Here is an 18,577-nt window from a genome sequence, read left to right as displayed (position 1 = left end):
GAGATGGTAGCTTTATTCTGGATGCTAACTTTGTCTTCAAATGTGTCTCAGCATTTTCAGCTGAAATAAAGATTAACCCTCTAAATGCATCAGATTTACAGATATACTGAGATAGTAATAGGCATAGAATTTATGAAAATTATGTTTTCAAGGCCACATGTTTGAGCTATATTTGGTACTGTAGACAAATACTTACTAACTTACTGTGTGTTATTCATTGTCTTAAGTGAAGTTACTACATTTGTAAATAGAACATTATTGTTATATTAGTTCAAGCCAGCTCCATACAGACATTCATGTATGTACAGTTACCTAACTTGCAGCTCTATTGTTATGTAAAAGCTGGGTTCTTCTACCCGTGTAAGTTGCTGTAACCATTGCAGTGATTTCTGTGTTGTGTTCCAGATGTCGACACAGAACTACGCTTAGCCAAGTCCAAGATTCAGAACCTGGAAGCTGCTGTCCTGACGCAGTCTGCAGAGGTGAGTTTAGACAGCCTTTGTGGATACTATGCTCTTCAAATAATGCACTTCAACATTTCCTTTTCTGTCCCTTCCTCTCCACAAACTGAACTCATGTTTCTGAACTTCAAGACATGAAATCATATTCCATTCATATAAGAATAATGGAAAAGCCTAAGTTGCATAGTTTCCATAGCTACATACATGTACATTTATGCAGCCAATCCAATGCATGTCAAACTAATGGACAAAGAAAAAGAAAAGATTAATAAAGCATATGTAAGCGGTAAGTAAGAAACCATGATATTACCAGATGATTTGCAATTCTTGAAAGCACTAAGCAAATAAAAATCAAGACTTATTACTTGGAAAAAATTCTAGTGATTCCAGACGTGATTTCAGAACGTGATGGCCACGTGTATGTTAAGACAATATGGCCGTCATAAGTGTCATTATACCATGATAAGAATGCTTCAATATGCAATTATGCTGAAGAGTTTGCTTCAAGCCAATAAAATGTTGCCAACTTTCCTGTTAGCATTGATTTGGCATACTAGAGCATGCAGGCTCTGTTAAGTCACCAAGCACCAGCAAGATAGTAATGCATTGTTGCCCAGATTACCATGGTAGCCGCCTCCCCTGTAGCTGCACCCACAAGGACAGGTACTTACCTATTGACTGGGGTTCTTCACATGCTTTGCCGCTTTGCTAAGCACCGTTCAGGGCTGCAGTCTCATTGGTCAGAAGTCAGGTGACAGATTCACATCCTGTTCTCAGACATACAGATGTTGCCGCTGCTCGGGGGCTATGTTTCAGTTGCAGTCAGGAGAGCGCCTTGACTGGTCATGTTAGTTTGGCCACCACAAGCAACCATGCCAGATCCGTTACTTTGTTTTCAGGAGGGGTGGTATGTTGTCATATGTTTGTTGTAGTAAGTTTTTTAGATGTATATATCAACTGATGCTTATGGTTGTGTTGAAGTGAATTGATCCACAGTCTCTTTCCTGTGCCCGTTTCCAGTGTGATCGACTTAAGCTGGTCAATGCAGAGCTGGAAGAAAAGGCGGAGGCAGCTGAGCTGCAGGTCAAGCACATCTCCACAGAGTACCGGGCACGTCTGGAGGAGAAGGAGGTTAGTGTGGGAACTCTGTCCTTACAAGGAGCTGGAAATACTAGAGATTTGGAGTGTTAAGCCAGTTTGTAGAATATGTGTTAGAAGAAGACAAAGAAGAGGATAGACAGTGTGTTGGAGATATAGCCTGAACCTGGTGAGGTGAGAAACTGCATTTGTAGGTGTTGCTTGTAATGAGGTTAAGCAAATATTTGCTCCTTCAGATGCCTCATTACCTGATAATGTAACAATTATCTATTTGATGAGTGCTCATAATTACCGCTTATTTGACATTAATGGAAGCTATACCATATGTTTTAATGCAAGAAAAGTTTAGCAGATACAAGAAGTGATAGCTCTATCTGATTGCATACGTGTGCTATGTTGATGATTCAGGTAAAATTGTTTGTTATAAGGTAAATCGCCGCAACAGTGCTACTACTGGACAAACTATGGACAATTAGACAGGCATTTTGGAAGGCACTTGCCCATGGTTTTTCTGGATGTTCACTGTGTAACAAACATGTAAGTAATAATACATGTGTCTGATAAGTACGTTGGTCTGATAAGTCACCATTTGTAAATTTATTCTACTTTATCAGACCCAGGGAACTTTCGGTCCTCACTTAGTATTCTTCTTAATTTTCTTAGTAGAAATCGGAAAATTGCCAGTTATGCATATGCATGCCCACCTTCTAAACTAAAGAATAGTAGACATGCAACAGGGCCTCACTTTTAATAGTAAAGTGTATTCCTGATAAAAGTAGGGAAACAATGGAGAAAATTTGGCTGGACAATGGTAATTATAAAAGGCCACGCGGCTGGGGGGATTGAAACGTGACGTAGCTGCATCAGCTTGCCTGGATTAAGTTACCAAATTACAGCACAGGTGCTGATAATGGACAAAAGACCCTCCATGCTTTGGATCCCGAGCACTTTGATCCAGGACGCAGGCTCAAGTACTTGTCTGCTCCTCACAAGATGTATCAATAGGCTCAGCTGTCCTGGAGAGGGCTTCAGCTGTAACGCCACATTTCACGCCACTCGGCCTGCAAGATCCGCCATTTTACAACATCCTGCTCTTTTGTACAACTGCTAACGGTACATGCTGGGAGGAAAATTTGAATTTTGGCCATTGTTTAAGAGAATCTTCTAAGCTAAGGGTTTTAGGTACCGTTAAGTATGAGTGCTCTCCTTCGGTGAGAGAAAAAAAACGTTATGGCACAAAGACGAAAAAAATTCAAACCTTTGGCTGAATTTCAATTCATCTTTTAGTCTCTTGTTGATTTGATAAATCAAATATGACTACAAGCAAAGTTTTTCAACAATAAGAGGAAGACAGATTGCATTTATTATCATAGTATACGGCAGACTTAAACAGTTCAAAATAAGCAGAAAATTGTGTGATGATTATTCAGTATTATGTGTAATTAGTGTTAATGCATTCTAATTTTCTTTCAGAAGAAAAAAACTATCTTTTGCTACCCTCTAGATATAATATCCTCCATCATCTATCTCTTCTTGACCTCATTGAATGCCTTTGTAGTTATACATTAAAGTTGTCAATATCTTGCTTATGCTTACTGTCTTACAACTAAAGTCTACCGGTATTCCGACACAAAGGGGTGACATAATGAAGCCAGCTAATGCTAGTAATAGGCTTAAGGTGGGATAATGGTGTTTACCTCAGGATTATCTGTTTTCAATTGTGTTTGTTTGGCTGTGGCTTTAACTCCAAATTAAATCCCACCTCTTATGTTCTGTAATCAAATTGGCACTAAATCCATTGTTCAACTTAGGTATGTGAAAAAGATCTGAAATGTTCTAAGAATAGATATAATAATCATACTTACACTGTACCATTCCATGTGTAAGTGTGTAATAATTGTAAACTTACCTATCTAGGTGATTACAGGCTGTGTATCCTGAAATCAATATTAAAAGATATCATTCTGGTCATTGATTTTCCTAAAGGTTACAGCCTTGTCTAATAAAAGTATGAGATTTTGACATGGAAATTATTTTTATCAGTGCCCAAAGATGGAGTATCAATTAGCATGACTGTATGAAATTTTGTGCATTTTTTTTATTCTCGTTATCTTTTTTTACAGGCTGAAATCAATGAATTACGGCAGTTACAGCTGAGCTCACAAAGCAGCCACAGCCATGTGCTGACATCAGACACCCTCCACACCATCCCCCACTCCTACAGCGACAGTAACCTCCACACAGGAGACGATCTGGACTTCCACGATGTCATCTCCTCACAGATGGAGATCAATCGGCTGTCCAACGAACTGGCTCGCCTGCGAGCAGACTGCCAGCACTGGAAGAACATGGCTTCCAAACAGGTATGTTCTTTTTTCTATTGCTAGGTACCTTTCCCTTTGCAATTTTTAGGTAACTAGCAGTGAAGTTGTTTCTCATGGAAAAGGAAAAGTGAAATTTAGCCAGTTTTGTAGCATATACTGTAGGATTCCATCTTTCACACAAATATGTGTAATGAAAAGCGTTCTGACTCTTTTCTTCTTATATTTTGTATTCTTAATTTTTCATAGATTTTTTAGTAGAATACTAATCATTTCTTGAAAATGGATAAAAATTTGGAACAAAGGAACCTTACGAAATTCTTACATTAATCTAAACCCAATCAAAGAAGCTTGCAAATAAATGCATGTTACTTTTTCACACAAAGAATTCCATGATGAAGAATAATATATTATATACCCTATCTCAGGAACATGCAGATCCCACCATCACACCTGAACAGGTGTCCCAGCTGCGCACGGACCTGGAAGACATGTCTCACCAGGTGCAGGTGTTGAACAAGCAGCTGGAACGTGTGCAGGCTGACAAATCCAGCCTGTCCCTCCAGATGACTGAGCTGACAAAGTCCAGGACTGAACTGGCTGAGGAGCTGGCCAGAGGAGGGGAGGAGAGACAGCAGCTGGAGATGGAGTTGACAGGCTCCAGGTCGGACTGTAAGAGGCTGGAGAAGGAGCTGGATGTGTACAGGACAGAAAAGACTGAACTTGAAGAACTCGTCACAAGTAAGCAATACTGGAGGAGGTTATGGTATAAATGAAAGTAGCAGATAAGATAGGTAGTTTGAAATGTAATGGACTCATGTAACTGCTCCAGCCTTGTTGTTTTCTAGTCAAAGTATATCCATGTTAAATTGTATGACAGTGACTGCTATTTCAAACCTTTTTGGATGTGATTCAGTAAGTTTCATCAGGCATTATCCCATTCTCATCACTTTTCACATCATAAGCAGAATGTACCTTACATGACTTTTGGTACATTTCAGAGCAGGGCGTCATACGAACTAAATGCTGTGCATTGTGTTTCAGGGCTGCAATCTGAACAAGACAAGCTCCTCCATGAGAACAAACAGGTCAGCCATGCCTTGAATGCCACTAAAGAAAGACTTTGGGAGGAGTTGGAATCCCATCATGTACAGTGGACTTTCTTCCTTTCAGTCTGCTCCTGCATTTCCCCAACTTCTGCTGAACTCAAATTTTCAAATCTGTGAATAACACTTCTCTACACCAATAACATTCATGTTATTAACACTGCAATACTTTCTACCTTGTGCCCAAAAGATGACTTCATGATGTTACCATATAAGAAATCTTTAGAGATTTTGTGTTTCATTTATTGAATTGTTGACATTGTTGGTGTTTATAGTCATACTGTTATCGCTGTTTGCTTAGTACTAGTATATGAAACTTTGAAAGGGTGACCTGGTGTGCTTGGCAAAAACACAACTGATTGCACTACTAGCCATGGAAAAAAGCATCATGCTTCACCTCAATTGAGGATGACAAGATGAAAAGAAGTACATCTCCAATGTATCTAGAGATGTTTCAAAACACAACTATTCTAGGTATCTTCCATGAGACATGTTCTGGATAAGCATGTTTCTGGTATACTAGTATAGTCCAAATCAAGTAAATTGCTGCTGCATGTCATATACAGAGTTGATACATGTCCAGTCATTAACAGCTCATGTCCTGCCCTATTGTGTCCAGGCCTCCACCAGTACCATGCTCCAGGACCTACAGGATGTCAGGGAGAGGTTCAGGCAAGAGTCAGGAGACAGGCTGGCCACCCTGGCAGAGAAGAGGTGTGATATCGTCAACGAAATGGCTGACATTGGGGAACAGGTGTGTAAGCCATTATTACTATCTGGAATACCATTTTAGAGAATATAACACTGTCGCTATTGATGTCGATTCCTTGTCGACTGGATGGTGCTGGACGGGCAATGAGGCAAACAATCTTTTGTCGCCATGCCTATTCCTTTGTCTGTACACCAAAGTAAGGTTTTATTAACTGCCAATTTCAACTTCAAGAGAATGTATTGGCCGGTCTTTTTTTACTTCTTTGTGGAATATTAGAGAAAATAAAAGCAACCAACTGCCTTAATAAGTGCATTGTGTATAATGTAAACAGTGATTTGCATCCTTATCTGTGCCATCTTCCCCATCAGATATCAGAGAGCAGGAGTGTGGTTGCCACACTGGAGGCAGACTCTGATGAGGTTCACCGTCAGACAGTGGAGATGATGGAACAGGTGGGCAGTCCGCAGCACAGGGAGATCACACAGAGGATCGTGGACTCTCTGGAGGAGGAGAACAGGCTTCTGCACACACACAACCAGCAGCTACTGGCACAGGTATGGTCAAGGCAGACAACATAACACATAGATTAAAGAGACTCTTTTTACACACAGTAAATATACACAGCTGCAGTACAATGTGAACCAGTTAGTATTGCCCTGAGGAAAGTGGCAGACGATCATCATAACGTCAGTGAAAATAAAGCTGTGGTTGTGTAAAAAGAGTCCCTTTATTCAGTGACATACCAACCTAATGCAACTATTCACAAACATAATAAATACTTTCAAATTTATATATATTGGGAGTAGAGCTACAAGTTAACATGTAGTCATTGTAACAGTGACATCATGACACATCTTATAAAGGGATGTCATTTCTTCCCAGGTGGAAGAGCTGGAACATTCTGTCTCCTCTCTTGTCAGTGAGAGGGAGCAAGATGAAGACATCATGATGACTCTCAATCAAGAGATCAACACATTGAAAGGTACCTTTTGATGTTATTAAAAGCAGATCTAGATATTATATCAACTAATTAGTTTCAGTCCCTGGACAAATTGTAACCTTACTATAAGAGTTTCAATAGACCTAGAAGCTCTGTGAAGTAGAGTTGAGTATGTGCAACAGGGTGGTGACCAGGTTACTATGTGTCTGTTTGTTTGAGAATTTAGACAATTATTCTCTTCCAGGAAACCCAGTTGGTGACATGACCCTGTTGAATCAGCTGAGAAGGTCTGACTCTGAACAGACCCTGGGTGCTTCAGCAGACAGCGACACAGAGAGTGCTGTGGAGAAAAACACATCCCAGTCACAGGGCACATCAGCCTTAGGCCACATGCTTAACGTGCATGATAACACCAGGCACAAACTCAGCCCTTTCCCCAAGATGCCAAATGACGACACAGAGTATGATGGGTCAGTCAGCTCACACATGTCGTCTGAGAGTGACCTGCGGAGTTCAGATCTAAGTGATGCTGTATCCATTCTTCAGGTAGGAAGAGGAAGATTTCTCATCGATGGGTGTATGACAAGGTTTTGATTAATTTCTGTTATGATTTTGAACAAAGCCAGTCAAGTATTGTATTCTGTAGCCATTGAAATATTTCATTGTTTCCCTCAGAACCAGGTACAGGAGTATGAGCGTGAGATCGAGCACTTTGAGATGGTGAAATCTGACTGGCAGAATGAGAAGGATGCCCTGGAGTCTGTTCTGGTGAAACTGCGGGACCAGCTGAAGGAGAAAGAGTACAACCTGTCAGTGCTTATGGCACAAAAGGTAGCTTTGTCATCAATGTTATTCTCAATCAGATATAACAAAGTTCTTAAAGCAGCTTGAAAGTCACCTTAATCTGTCTTATTGTACACTTTTGCTATGTTCACTATGTCGTGATAAACGTAGTCTGAGATATGGTATTGTTTGGATTGTTGCAGGGTCTGATGGACCTTGAGAAGCAGCAGGGCGGACAGGACAGTTCTGCGGAGGAGTCGGAGTTGGACTCACAGCTGCAGCAGCTGCGGCAGGAGCTGGAGGAGCTGCAGGAGGCCAAACAGCTGCTGCAGGCAGAACAGGTGCTCGTGAACATGCACATTTTTTACCCGGTGTTTTAGCCAGGGAAGGCTGTAGCTGGCATTTTAACATTTATGATAAGTTGTGTGGAATTTTGAAATGACTGCATGTATACTTGTATGGTTTATGGAATTCTGGAAAAAAATTCTGGATTCATTATCTTATTGATATAGGATGGTGGCAACTTGTATCTAACTTATCTGTTGTTTTCAGAATGACCTGCAAGAGACTGTGGATCACTTGAACATGAGCAGAGAGGACCTAGAGACATCTGTAGCCAGTCTGAAGGGTAAAAAACGGTAACCCTATGTTAGGATTTTTAGATAGTCGGTGTTCATCACATATGGTGAATCTAGATCGGTTCCAAAAGACAAGTTCACAGTTTTACAAGTTGTAAGAGAGGTTCATAACTCATTATTTTTTCATTCAACTTTATTGTCAAACATCCTTTTTGAAGAGCAAAGGAAGTGTGCCATCATCATGGTGTATCAAAAGTAAATTATGTATCACTTTTCTCTAAACTGTTATTTTGTTGGGTGTTACAATACATTTGATCCATGCCATGTCATGTACACGGAAACTTTTCCTCATACTACAGGGAATGTGGAAAACCTAAGCATTGAGCTGGAAGGCTTAAAAACTCAGCTGGTGACAAAGGATGAAGAATTTAGTAAGGTACATGAGGAAAAGGAAGTTCTTACCCAGGAGTTAGAAACACTTGATCATCAGCATCAAGAGGCCTTAACGCATCTCATTGAAATCAGGAATCAGCTGACAGACAAACTTGAGGCATCTGAGTCAGAATTACAACAGACTAAAGAGGAAAAGGATGGTTTAGCTCTTGAGCTTTCAGAATTGAAAGACCAAAATGAAACAAACATAGAACTGCAAAAAGAAGCAAATCGTGAGAGAGACAAGATACAACAGCAGATGTACCTTCAGAAAGAGGAACTTGAAAATGTCAGGAAAGAGTTAGAAGATGTCCAACAGAAGTACAGAGAATACAGGGAGGAGACTGCAGAGTTAGAGGATAAGGCCGGGGAACTGAATGATAAGTTGGAACAGATGGAGGTGGAGCTGGCAGCACTACGGGATGAGAGGTGCAGGATGGAGGCAGACAATAGGCAGACAGTATCTCAGCTGGAGCAGGAAGTTCAAAGGTTACAAGAAAGGCTTGAAGAAGCTAGCCAGGCAGTAGAAGAGAACAGGAAGGAGGAAGAAATGCTCCAAGAACAAGTGGAAGAAGATGACAGTTTAAGAAGATCTAGAGAAGATGAGCTTAAGAGACAACTGCAGGAGTTGCAAGGGAAGATAGATGCACTCGGGAAAAGTGTGTTGGAGAAGGACACACTTCTTGATGCACTTCGGGAGGAAAAAGAAAGTCTCCTGACTGAACTGCACCAGGGGGACAGAAAGCTGGTGGAACAGAGCAGACAGTATGAAAAGGCCATCCAGGAACTCACAAGGGCCAAGGACAACGATGAAGGCTCACTAGAACAGGAGCATGAAAAACTGGTTAAACTCTGTCAAGAGAGAGAATTCACCATCACAGAGTTGACAGCTAAATGTGAGCAGTTACAGGGAGATTACGAAGACACCAAAGAGATGCTGCAGTCAACTGTTGAAGGGCAGGAACAACTAGCTGAGATGTTGAAAGGCAAGGATGCTGACATTAGCAGCCTTAGGGACTTAAACAACTCTCTCAAAATGGAACAGGAACAGATGGAAAAAGTGGTAAAAGAAAAAGACTCAGTTATTGAACATTTAGAGGGACTTGAAGGACAGATCACTAGATTAAGAAATGAAAATATAAGTTTACAGGATGAGCTGAAACAAAAAAGTGCCTCACAAAGTACTGGAAGTACTCTTGACATCATCACTGAGTTGGAATCTGAGATCACAGAACTAAACCAAAGGTTGTCAGAGCAGGATGCTGATATCGGGGAATTAAGTGACATTGTTGCAGAAAAAGATACAACCATCGGACAACTAGAGGAAACAATAGCCATGCAAAAGGCAACCTTAGAGGAATTTGAAAATATTGAAAAACATCAGGATAATGAGGTGTCAGAAGTCCAAACAGGGTTGAAAGAGAAAGTGGAAGATGTGGAAAGTAACCATGTATGTCATTTAGATGTAGAGGTCCAGACAGAGGAGAAGATAGTGCCGACAGAACAATCGTCAGAAAAAGTAATACCATGTGAAGAGTGTACAAAACATTTGCAATCTTTGGAAGGGATTGAAGCAGAAATTCAGAAACTCAGAAAAGAAAATGTTTCCCTTACCTCACTGTTAGAACAGAAAACAAACGCAGTGGAAAATGATAGGATAATAAATGTAGACCATACCCAGGAAAAGATTCATGCTTTGGCTGCAGAGAAAGAGCAGATATTGGGGGTACTAAATGAGAAGATGCGAGAGTGCAGCAGTTTGAAGGGTGAGATCCACAGATTGGTAGATGAAGTCACAGCAGATAAAGCTTCTATAGCACAACTCAATGAACACAATAAAAAGCTGTCTGAGCAACTAGAGGGACCAAACAAGGACATGAGTAAGGAGGCAATTCAAAATTTATCCAGAATCATCAATGATAAAGACATGGAGATTGAAGCACTAAAGCAGAAGTCAGACACATTGCTTCAAGTGTTGCAAGACAGTGGGGAACAGCAAGGGGGAGCTTCTACTGCCCAGTATCATCAGGCTGTACAGGAGAGGGACATGCTGCAAGGACAGGTCCATGCCCTGTTGTCTGAGAGGCAGCAGTTGGCCACTGCAATCAACACACAGTACCAGGACAATGTGCAACTCCAGGAAGTGGTCAGAACTGTCCAGACAGAGCTCACAAATGACACTTATAGTAACACCAACCTGCAGGTGGACTATAACAACTTGGTTCTGCAGCTGGAAGAAAAACAAAAGGCTCTGAACACTCTGCAGGAAGAGGCACTGAAAATGAGACAGATGCTGCAAGACATTACCAAAGCCAAAGACAGACTATTTGAAGATAGAAAACAAACAAACTCCCTTGTAAATGACAATCTCCAAGACTTAAATGAAAGCATTGAATCCCAGACAAAATCTATCGAGGAGAAAGACTTGAGAATCCAGGCCTTGACAGAGGAAGTTAGAACTGTGGCTGCAACCCTATCAATGAGAGAAGGAGAGGTGACCTACCTGCAGGGACAGGTGCAGTCTCTACAGGCAGAGATCAGAACACTTCAGGAGGAGAGTGACAGGAACATACACAGGGCTAACGACAAGGACACAGAGGCACAGACTCGACTGGAGGTCAACAAGAAGCTGACTGCATTACTGCAGGAGAAGGAGCTGGAGAACACCGGGCTGAGTGAGAGGGTTGGAGTTCTGGAGAGGCTGGTGAAGGAACATGCTCAGGGCGCCTCACATGCACAGACTCTTATGACAGAGGCTGAGGACCAGCAAAAACAGGTGAGTACTACCACCAGACCTGATGTATTTGTTCTACCATTACTTTTTTCTATGTTTGCATTGATTTGTACAGGGGTGTCAGTTATAAGGATTGGTCAAAAGTCACATATCCTATTTAGTAGAGATGCTCTACAACACATACTTGCAAGTCAAAATGTGTATAAATTTCCTTTTATTTTGTAAATGTGTATGTTTTCTGTCCCATCATAACAGATCAGTTCCTTGTTGGAGACCAAGAGGCGGCTGGAGGGTGAGGTGGGGAGACTCAGGGAACACCTGCTGCAGGTGGGGAACCTGTCCTGTATATGCTCATTAATATGCAGTGGTGCTGTATAGGACTGCTCACTGCACTTAATCCTTTTATAACACACCAATCACAATGGTAGAAATGTAACTCTAAGAGAACTACAAAAACAGTATTATATAATATCTGTCCTGTTATTTGCTGTTATATATGTAAGTATGATACATGTAAAGTCTATGCTGAGTTGTTCTCTATACCCTCATGTGACTGTAGATGACCCACTGAATGGCTACATGTAGCTTCAATTATGAGCTCTGAATGTAGTATTAAGTTTACTAAGCTATCATCCCTACTTGTACAGGTTGAAGATGGGTATACACAAGAGGCACTGCTGGCTGAGGAGAGAGAAAAGGACCTGAGGAACAGGCTGGCCATAGCTGAGGAGAAAGTCTTTTCATCTTCCACTGCTGCAGAAAGTGCAAAGTAAACACTTCCACTTCATCACATCTTTTAAGCATAGATTAAATGTGTAAAGGGTATATCAAAGTTAAGGATAAATGATCTATAAAAGATAACAATGGCCCTGTTTTGGCCAGCATACAGTGATACATATACTGCACATTTATTTGCATTGTATACATGAATGTCAAAGATGCAGATAAGAACGCCCTGTGGCATTTGCTTTACAGTCTGTTTACAGTAGATTTTGCCCATTTTACCTAATGACACATGCACTTCCCCTGTGCAGCCTCCAGGCTAGTGCCCATGTGGAGGACCTGTTGGGACAGATCCGTGCGCTGACGACCCAGAGAGACACAGCAAACCTGCAGCTGTCCCAGGCACAGGAACAGGTGCAGCAGTATGCGCTGTCCCTCAGCAACCTGCAGGTCGTCATGGAGAGGTTCCAGCAAGGTATGGGATACCTGTGTGCATCTTTACTTAACTGTTATTATGAAGTTGTTAGGAACCTTGATTGCAACACAGGGAGTTGACAACTTCTAGTTCTGCTGCATTACATGTATGTAATGCTCCTACATGCATGTACATACATGTACAAGTATACATATCAATTAAATATTATAAATGAAATGTCATGACAAAAGCAATTAGCATTTACCTTAAGATTTATCACAAAGTATATGTTTGTTTTCTATTGCATCATCAAGTGTATGTATACTCAGTTATTAATGCTCACTGTCTTCAGTATTACTTGAGCTATTCAGAATTTTGCCATGTCTTCATAGTAGGACATTAGATGTTTCCTCCATTGATATATGCCTACTTTGGTCATGAAAAGCCTGACAGTGTGTTATCTTATTTTCACCCTGCAGAAGAGAAGGCCATGTATGCATCTGAGTTAGAGAAGTACAAGAAAGATGCTGAACTAGCCAGAGGACAGCTGGAGCAGTTGGTTATCAGAAATGCAAGTTTGCAGGTAGGTGAAAGGAAAAGAGCATTCCCATAAAGTCGCTTGATAGAGATAGATGCCTTCAACGTAAAAAATTTGAATGTACTTTATATAAATTTTCCCCACCATCTGTGTTTTCCCTTATCCTCTCAAGGCAGCAAGTGAAATGTCCTGCATTTGTTCTTGTGTCTTTCACAGGAGGAACTGGATGAAGCAAAGGAGGCCCTGGAGGGTGCGGCTCGATTGACAGAACAGATGGACAGGAAGGAAGAGCACATCATGGCTCTTCAGCACGAAGGTGAGTGGTAATTCTATTCAGTATATCTTTGATGAAGAGGTAAATTCAAAAGTCATTACAGTTGTTTTTTTCTTATTTTTGTTTGCACCAAAGATGAAGTGAAAACTGACACTGACTGATAGATTTGATTTAAGTTAGTATCACTGATAAAACATAACATAAAAACACATTTTGTAGTAAGCATCAATAAGTGCAGGCAGCATTGTAACTGTTCTAATTTCAAGCTTCCAAAGTAGTGAAATTTTAGAAGACTAGTACTAGTAATAGCAATGATGTACATTATGTTGAAGCCTAGTATAATATAATGAGGACTTGTATTGCAGGGTAGCTGGTAATGCTTACGTAGACTGTTATAAATTAAATCATAATCAGTAAGACTTGTTAGGGAACTAGGTAAAAGGAAGAGAAAAATAATTTATTCACCATTCCCGGTTGCTTTGAATTTAAGAACGACTATGTGCTGGGAAGTTTGTGTGGTGGCAGACTCTGTGGTCAGTGGTATGTACTGTTCTGTAATGGTGGTCAGTGGTTCCTGCGGTGTGGGTGTGGCCCTGTATGGATGGTTGTGTAATCTCAGCTGGCAACTGTGAGTCTAACTTCACATCCTCACGGTGCAAGCTGGGATCGCTCAAACTTCTCAACTCTGCTTCAGTCCTTTTCTTATGTTTACCCAGCTCAACTTGCATTTTTGGTATACTGGCATGGGGGCATTCTCCTGGCGGAGACTTTAAGATTAAGATGAAGGTTTCTTCCTTTTTAATTTGAAAATCTACAGTACTACAGCTATTGCTTTACTTCTAATGGCCAGGAAGGTTTGTCAGTCTATTAACATCATAGGTGTGCTCTAAACAACCTTATGGTGCCTTATGATAACTTTCCATCAGGAAAAAGGTCTGGTAGTACAAACCTGCTGTAAGTGCTATGCATGAAAGTCACACAGCTGCCCATGTGCATGTTAACAATTAGCAAGCTGTTCAGAAACACAGTCATAGATCATAATACAGTTATCAATGTATTGAAATAGTCTTGATTCAGCTTCAAGTTGCTTTCTACATATACATGTAGTTTAGCTCAGCAAGTACAATGGTCACAGACTACATACAACAGAAATCAGATGTACATGTATGTATTTCACTTTGATGACATTGTTCATAGTTTTTGCTGTCACTGCAAACTAATGTGGTCATATTTTCATCTTTTTAGTGTGTAATAAGTCACAGTGAAATAGAATTGATATCAGTTTGCTATGCCTGAAGAAAAAATATGTAGTAACATGTATTCACTTACGATTGTTCATTTGACGTTAAGTCCATAAGAGGAGATTATGTGATTATGACCTGAAGTGGTGTACATTTAACAATTCAAGACAAGTCTTGCTGTATTGCAAATTCAGCACTTTTACCTGCTATTTTCCTGGTAAGGCCCAGATCAATGCTGTATCTGCCCATATGAGTGAGGCACTGGGACTACTGCATCAGGAACTGATTGGATGGGATACAAATCAATCTGTTCCTCATGCATGGCTCACAGTGCTGTCTTGTACATCCTAAACAGGATATACTATGCCATTTAATAAGAAAACACATACTGTAATGCACTTTAAGGATTTCTGTATTTCAAATTGCAACAGTCCATGATCAAGAATTAGACCAGATTTGTTTTGACAATCTTAAAATTGTTCAAATTCAAACTGAGGATACAGAAGGTCATGTCTGCATCCTGTTGTTACTTCACTTGTGACACATAACTGATATTGGGGGGAATTTTCACGTGAAAGATATTTAATTTTTCATAGTATTCTAAAAGGTATGTTACTAATCACATTTATCTTTCATTGGATGTCTAAGTAATATTTTTCCCAGCAAAATACATATATTACCTCACATTTAAAGGAGCATATAACTCCACTCCAAACCTTTCTAAGATTATACTTTTACATTGCTGTACTTGGTTGTCTGTTGAACTCTTACCTTGTATGACATGTATACTATAAGGTGTCCCCCACACAGCTTGTTCATCAGTGGACAAGGTGTTTATACCTGGATGTCCATGTTCCTCTGTCCCTGCAGTGGATGAGCGTGACCACACAATAGAGGAGTACCAGCATAGGTTAGACCAGCTGGCATCCAGCAACGAGGCAAGCGTGGAAAAGTAAGCCCTGAAAAATTTGTATGTTGAATAAACTCAGCAAGTAGCATGTACAGTAGGTACATGTATTCCACCAAAATGACTGTTGAAGTTGAAATTGAAATTGAATGAACTTGTTGATTTAGATGAAGCAGTTAAAACTTCACTATGCATTGAGTAGCAAGGAATTTCAGGGAAGACATTCTCCTTTCCAATGGCTACTCTTTTGAAACCAAGGAGTGTCTGCATGTTTGAACTTTTGAGATGACTCTTGATCTCTCATGTTTCCAGGCTTCTGGTGAAGAACCTACTCATAGGGTACTTCATGGCACCCCCCAACAAGAAACCTGATGTCCTCAAGCTGATTGGCAGTGTTCTGTCCTTCGACATGGAGGAAATGGAGAAGGTAACTGATTCTTACTGTGGTAAAGCAATGCTTTCTTACCATACAAATGTACCTGTTGCTCTTTGTAAACCTTTGGTGCAAAGCTTGTGTATTCATCCAGGACACAGAAGCATCTTATCCTATGATGTAAGATGGGGGGAACATTAGTGCTAATGTCCTAAAAGAAATCAATGGGATGGAGAGCCAGCATAAGTCTACAGGGAGCAGCCATAGGAATTTAGTACATGTTTAAAGACAAGTCTACTTGTGTGTGTGGCAGGTTGGAGCAATGCCCAGGAAAGGATGGCTGACGGGATGGTGGGGAAAGAAGGACACCTCTCCTACCCAGCATCCTCCATCATCTCCATCAGCAGCCAGGGGTGACACCTCTCAGCTGGACTCTGTAAGTACCTGGGCTTTTCCTAGCACAAAGCACCAATTCATCATTGTTCTGAAAGAATATTTTTGTCAAAGGGCCTCATAGGTCAGTTGTTTCAGATATACATTTATAAGCTGTTCTGATAAACTGCCATGAGTTGTATATAAATACCTGTCCATGCCTTGCTCCAGTCCTTTACCCAGATGTTTGTGAAGTTCCTGGAGACTGAGTCCACGCCCACACTTCAGCCCAGGCTGCCTGCCGAGGAGATGGCACGGGAACAGCAGCAGAGAAGGAAGGTTGGGAATGAAGGACTGGCGTTCAATCCATTCACTGCACCGTTACGGTCCTCGACTGCACCTGCCACGTCAGGCCCAGGGGACGCCCATCCGCTGATGAAGACAGTGCCTGTCCCAATGTTGACCTCTGCACCTCTGCTGGTGCCTGAGTCAGGCAATGCAATAAAGACTGCACAAGGCACCACCTCCAAGAACAGTGACAATGTTCTCAGGGAAATTCTACAGCAATGATTACCCCTGCTTCCAGAAAGTTTCTCCTCTACTTTGTCAAACTCATTGGTCATATATTATTACTGGGCTGAAAATAGGAAATGTGTCAACACTTTGGTTCAAGTTTTATGAAAGATACACATAATTTTCAGTCATTAAAATGTAGCTTTAGCTTCAGTCCATATGGTCTTGGTATTCAACTTGGTTCATTATCTTTAGTTTATGTAAAAAAATATATTGAAGAGCTAATATGTGTTAAGAGCTAAATCCAACATTTTCTTGATATCTTTAAGTAAATGAGTACAAATTTAGAAATGTTCTAAAAGTTGTGTTGTTTGTAAATTTGCATGAATAGTTTATTTATTTATACCATAGTGACCAACTTTGCTCTGTAATGACACTCAGTGTTATTAAGAAGAGTCTGTTGCACCAAGTAAGTGTGATTTTGTTCACAGTAGGGCAAATTTGCAAACCTTGTTCCCTTGTTACATCTGCCAACTCATCTGTTCATCTGTAGTCCAAGTATATGTTGCACTTATTGTGCCTGTACATTTGCTTGTGTCCCTTTTGAGAGGAACAAGTTGTGATCAGAGTGCAGTTAACAGGCCTTTCATGGCACAGTTGATACATGTTCCAGTAGGGAGAAGAGTTTTAACACAACAGAATGATTTATTGAGTGATCTACACTTATGATCACATTCTATACAGCCTGTCTCTTTGAGCTGCTTATTGGCACTGCAAATGTGAAGGTCTAAGAGGAATGACACTATTTTATTTCTTTGGCTGCCAGAGAGTTATTCTTTCACTTTGAATGTCTAGTTTGATGTCAGAATATCTATAGTATTAAAAGAGATTTGAAAAAAAAATCACTTTGTATATTTCTGGAAAAGGTGTTAGCACAGCCAGCAGACCTTGATAATTTGAAACACTATTTCTATGTGACATTACGTCTTATTACTGGTCAACAATTAGAAAAAGAATACCTGTCATAGTTTCTGTTTGTTCCTACCTTCAAGTACTAAGACGTTGAATTGGACCAAACACAAAAACTTCTCAGTTGAGTTGTTGAGAAGAACACAGATAGGTCATTTTATCTTTGGCATGAAGGGCTGTTACATTGCCATCATAGGCAGTTGTGGGTATTTTGGAAATGATGTTCAAATAGTATTCTTTATTCTTTCTATGTGGTAATTTCTGTGTATGAAGTTTTAAAAGTTGAAGCACATATCTGTGCAATACATATAATATTTGAGAAGAGCTTGTTCATAAAGCTTAATGCAAATGCATCCCAGATGAATTAAGGACAAGGAACACATAATGCCAAATGACCAGCACTGCAAACATATTTGCCAGTTTCTGGATATTTCACAATTCAGTCTTGCTTGAAATAGACAACATGACACATATATTTGGTTTGAATTTTCATAGATCTGAGGTGCAATGGCTAACTTATTAATGATGAAACAGACATCAAGTCTTGAGTACTTATTGATAATCACAAATATGACAACAGACGTTTTGTAAGACCATTTAGTCCGTCATAAAACATGCCATGGGGGCATATGTAGTGCCCAGGGGAACATCCCCTGCACTAGTAGTGTTGGATGCCATCAGAACAAACTCAAGCTCAACTCCTATTGTCTTTAGACTCTGATAAGTTACACCAGCCAGAACATACATGTAAGTCATTTCAAATGTGAAGAAATTAACTTAATGTGGTTCCCAGGCAATATTAGGACAATCTGTTGCTTAACGATTGGGGAAAATTTGTGATTTATGTTAAGAGGAGACCCTGTCCACATTATGCCTTAGAAATGGGACAGTTCATAGGTGTATATACAGTAGTGTACATATTTGTATATTAGGGAGTTAATTGTTGGCTGAATTGTAAAATAAAGTATTTTGAAATGACCCATTGCTTTAAGGAAATTTCTTCAACTATGATATGTGAAGTTGCCATAAAGATATTGCAGAAAGACTATTGAACAATAGAACACCCATTTGATATCCAAACATGATT

At 40.3% G+C, this 18,577-nt stretch overlaps 1 protein-coding gene across 1 annotated transcript; it reads left to right on the top strand.

Annotated features, from left to right (window-relative positions):
* Positions 1-405: 405 nt before the first annotated feature.
* Positions 406-18,468, top strand: LOC118411949 (thyroid receptor-interacting protein 11-like; the record flags this gene model as incomplete). The annotated part of the gene is given in 22 exon segments (XM_035814480.1): positions 406-482; positions 1,482-1,592; positions 3,683-3,922; positions 4,309-4,621; positions 4,925-4,968; positions 5,606-5,740; positions 6,067-6,252; positions 6,581-6,680; positions 6,883-7,184; positions 7,314-7,469; positions 7,625-7,762; positions 7,974-8,057; positions 8,358-11,207; positions 11,421-11,492; positions 11,813-11,934; positions 12,200-12,363; positions 12,783-12,886; positions 13,058-13,157; positions 15,227-15,308; positions 15,576-15,690; positions 15,950-16,072; positions 16,240-18,468. Coding segments are annotated over 22 exon segments (5,957 nt in total), but the record flags the coding sequence as incomplete, so codon positions are not given.
* Positions 18,469-18,577: the final 109 nt, after the last annotated feature.

The sequence above is a fragment of the Branchiostoma floridae genome, chromosome 1 (genome assembly GCF_000003815.2).
Source record: "Branchiostoma floridae strain S238N-H82 chromosome 1, Bfl_VNyyK, whole genome shotgun sequence".
Classification (NCBI taxonomy): Eukaryota; Metazoa; Chordata; class Leptocardii; order Amphioxiformes; family Branchiostomatidae; genus Branchiostoma; species Branchiostoma floridae.
Note: the sequence above shows the minus strand (reverse complement) of the source record. Positions and strands in the feature narration are given on the sequence as shown.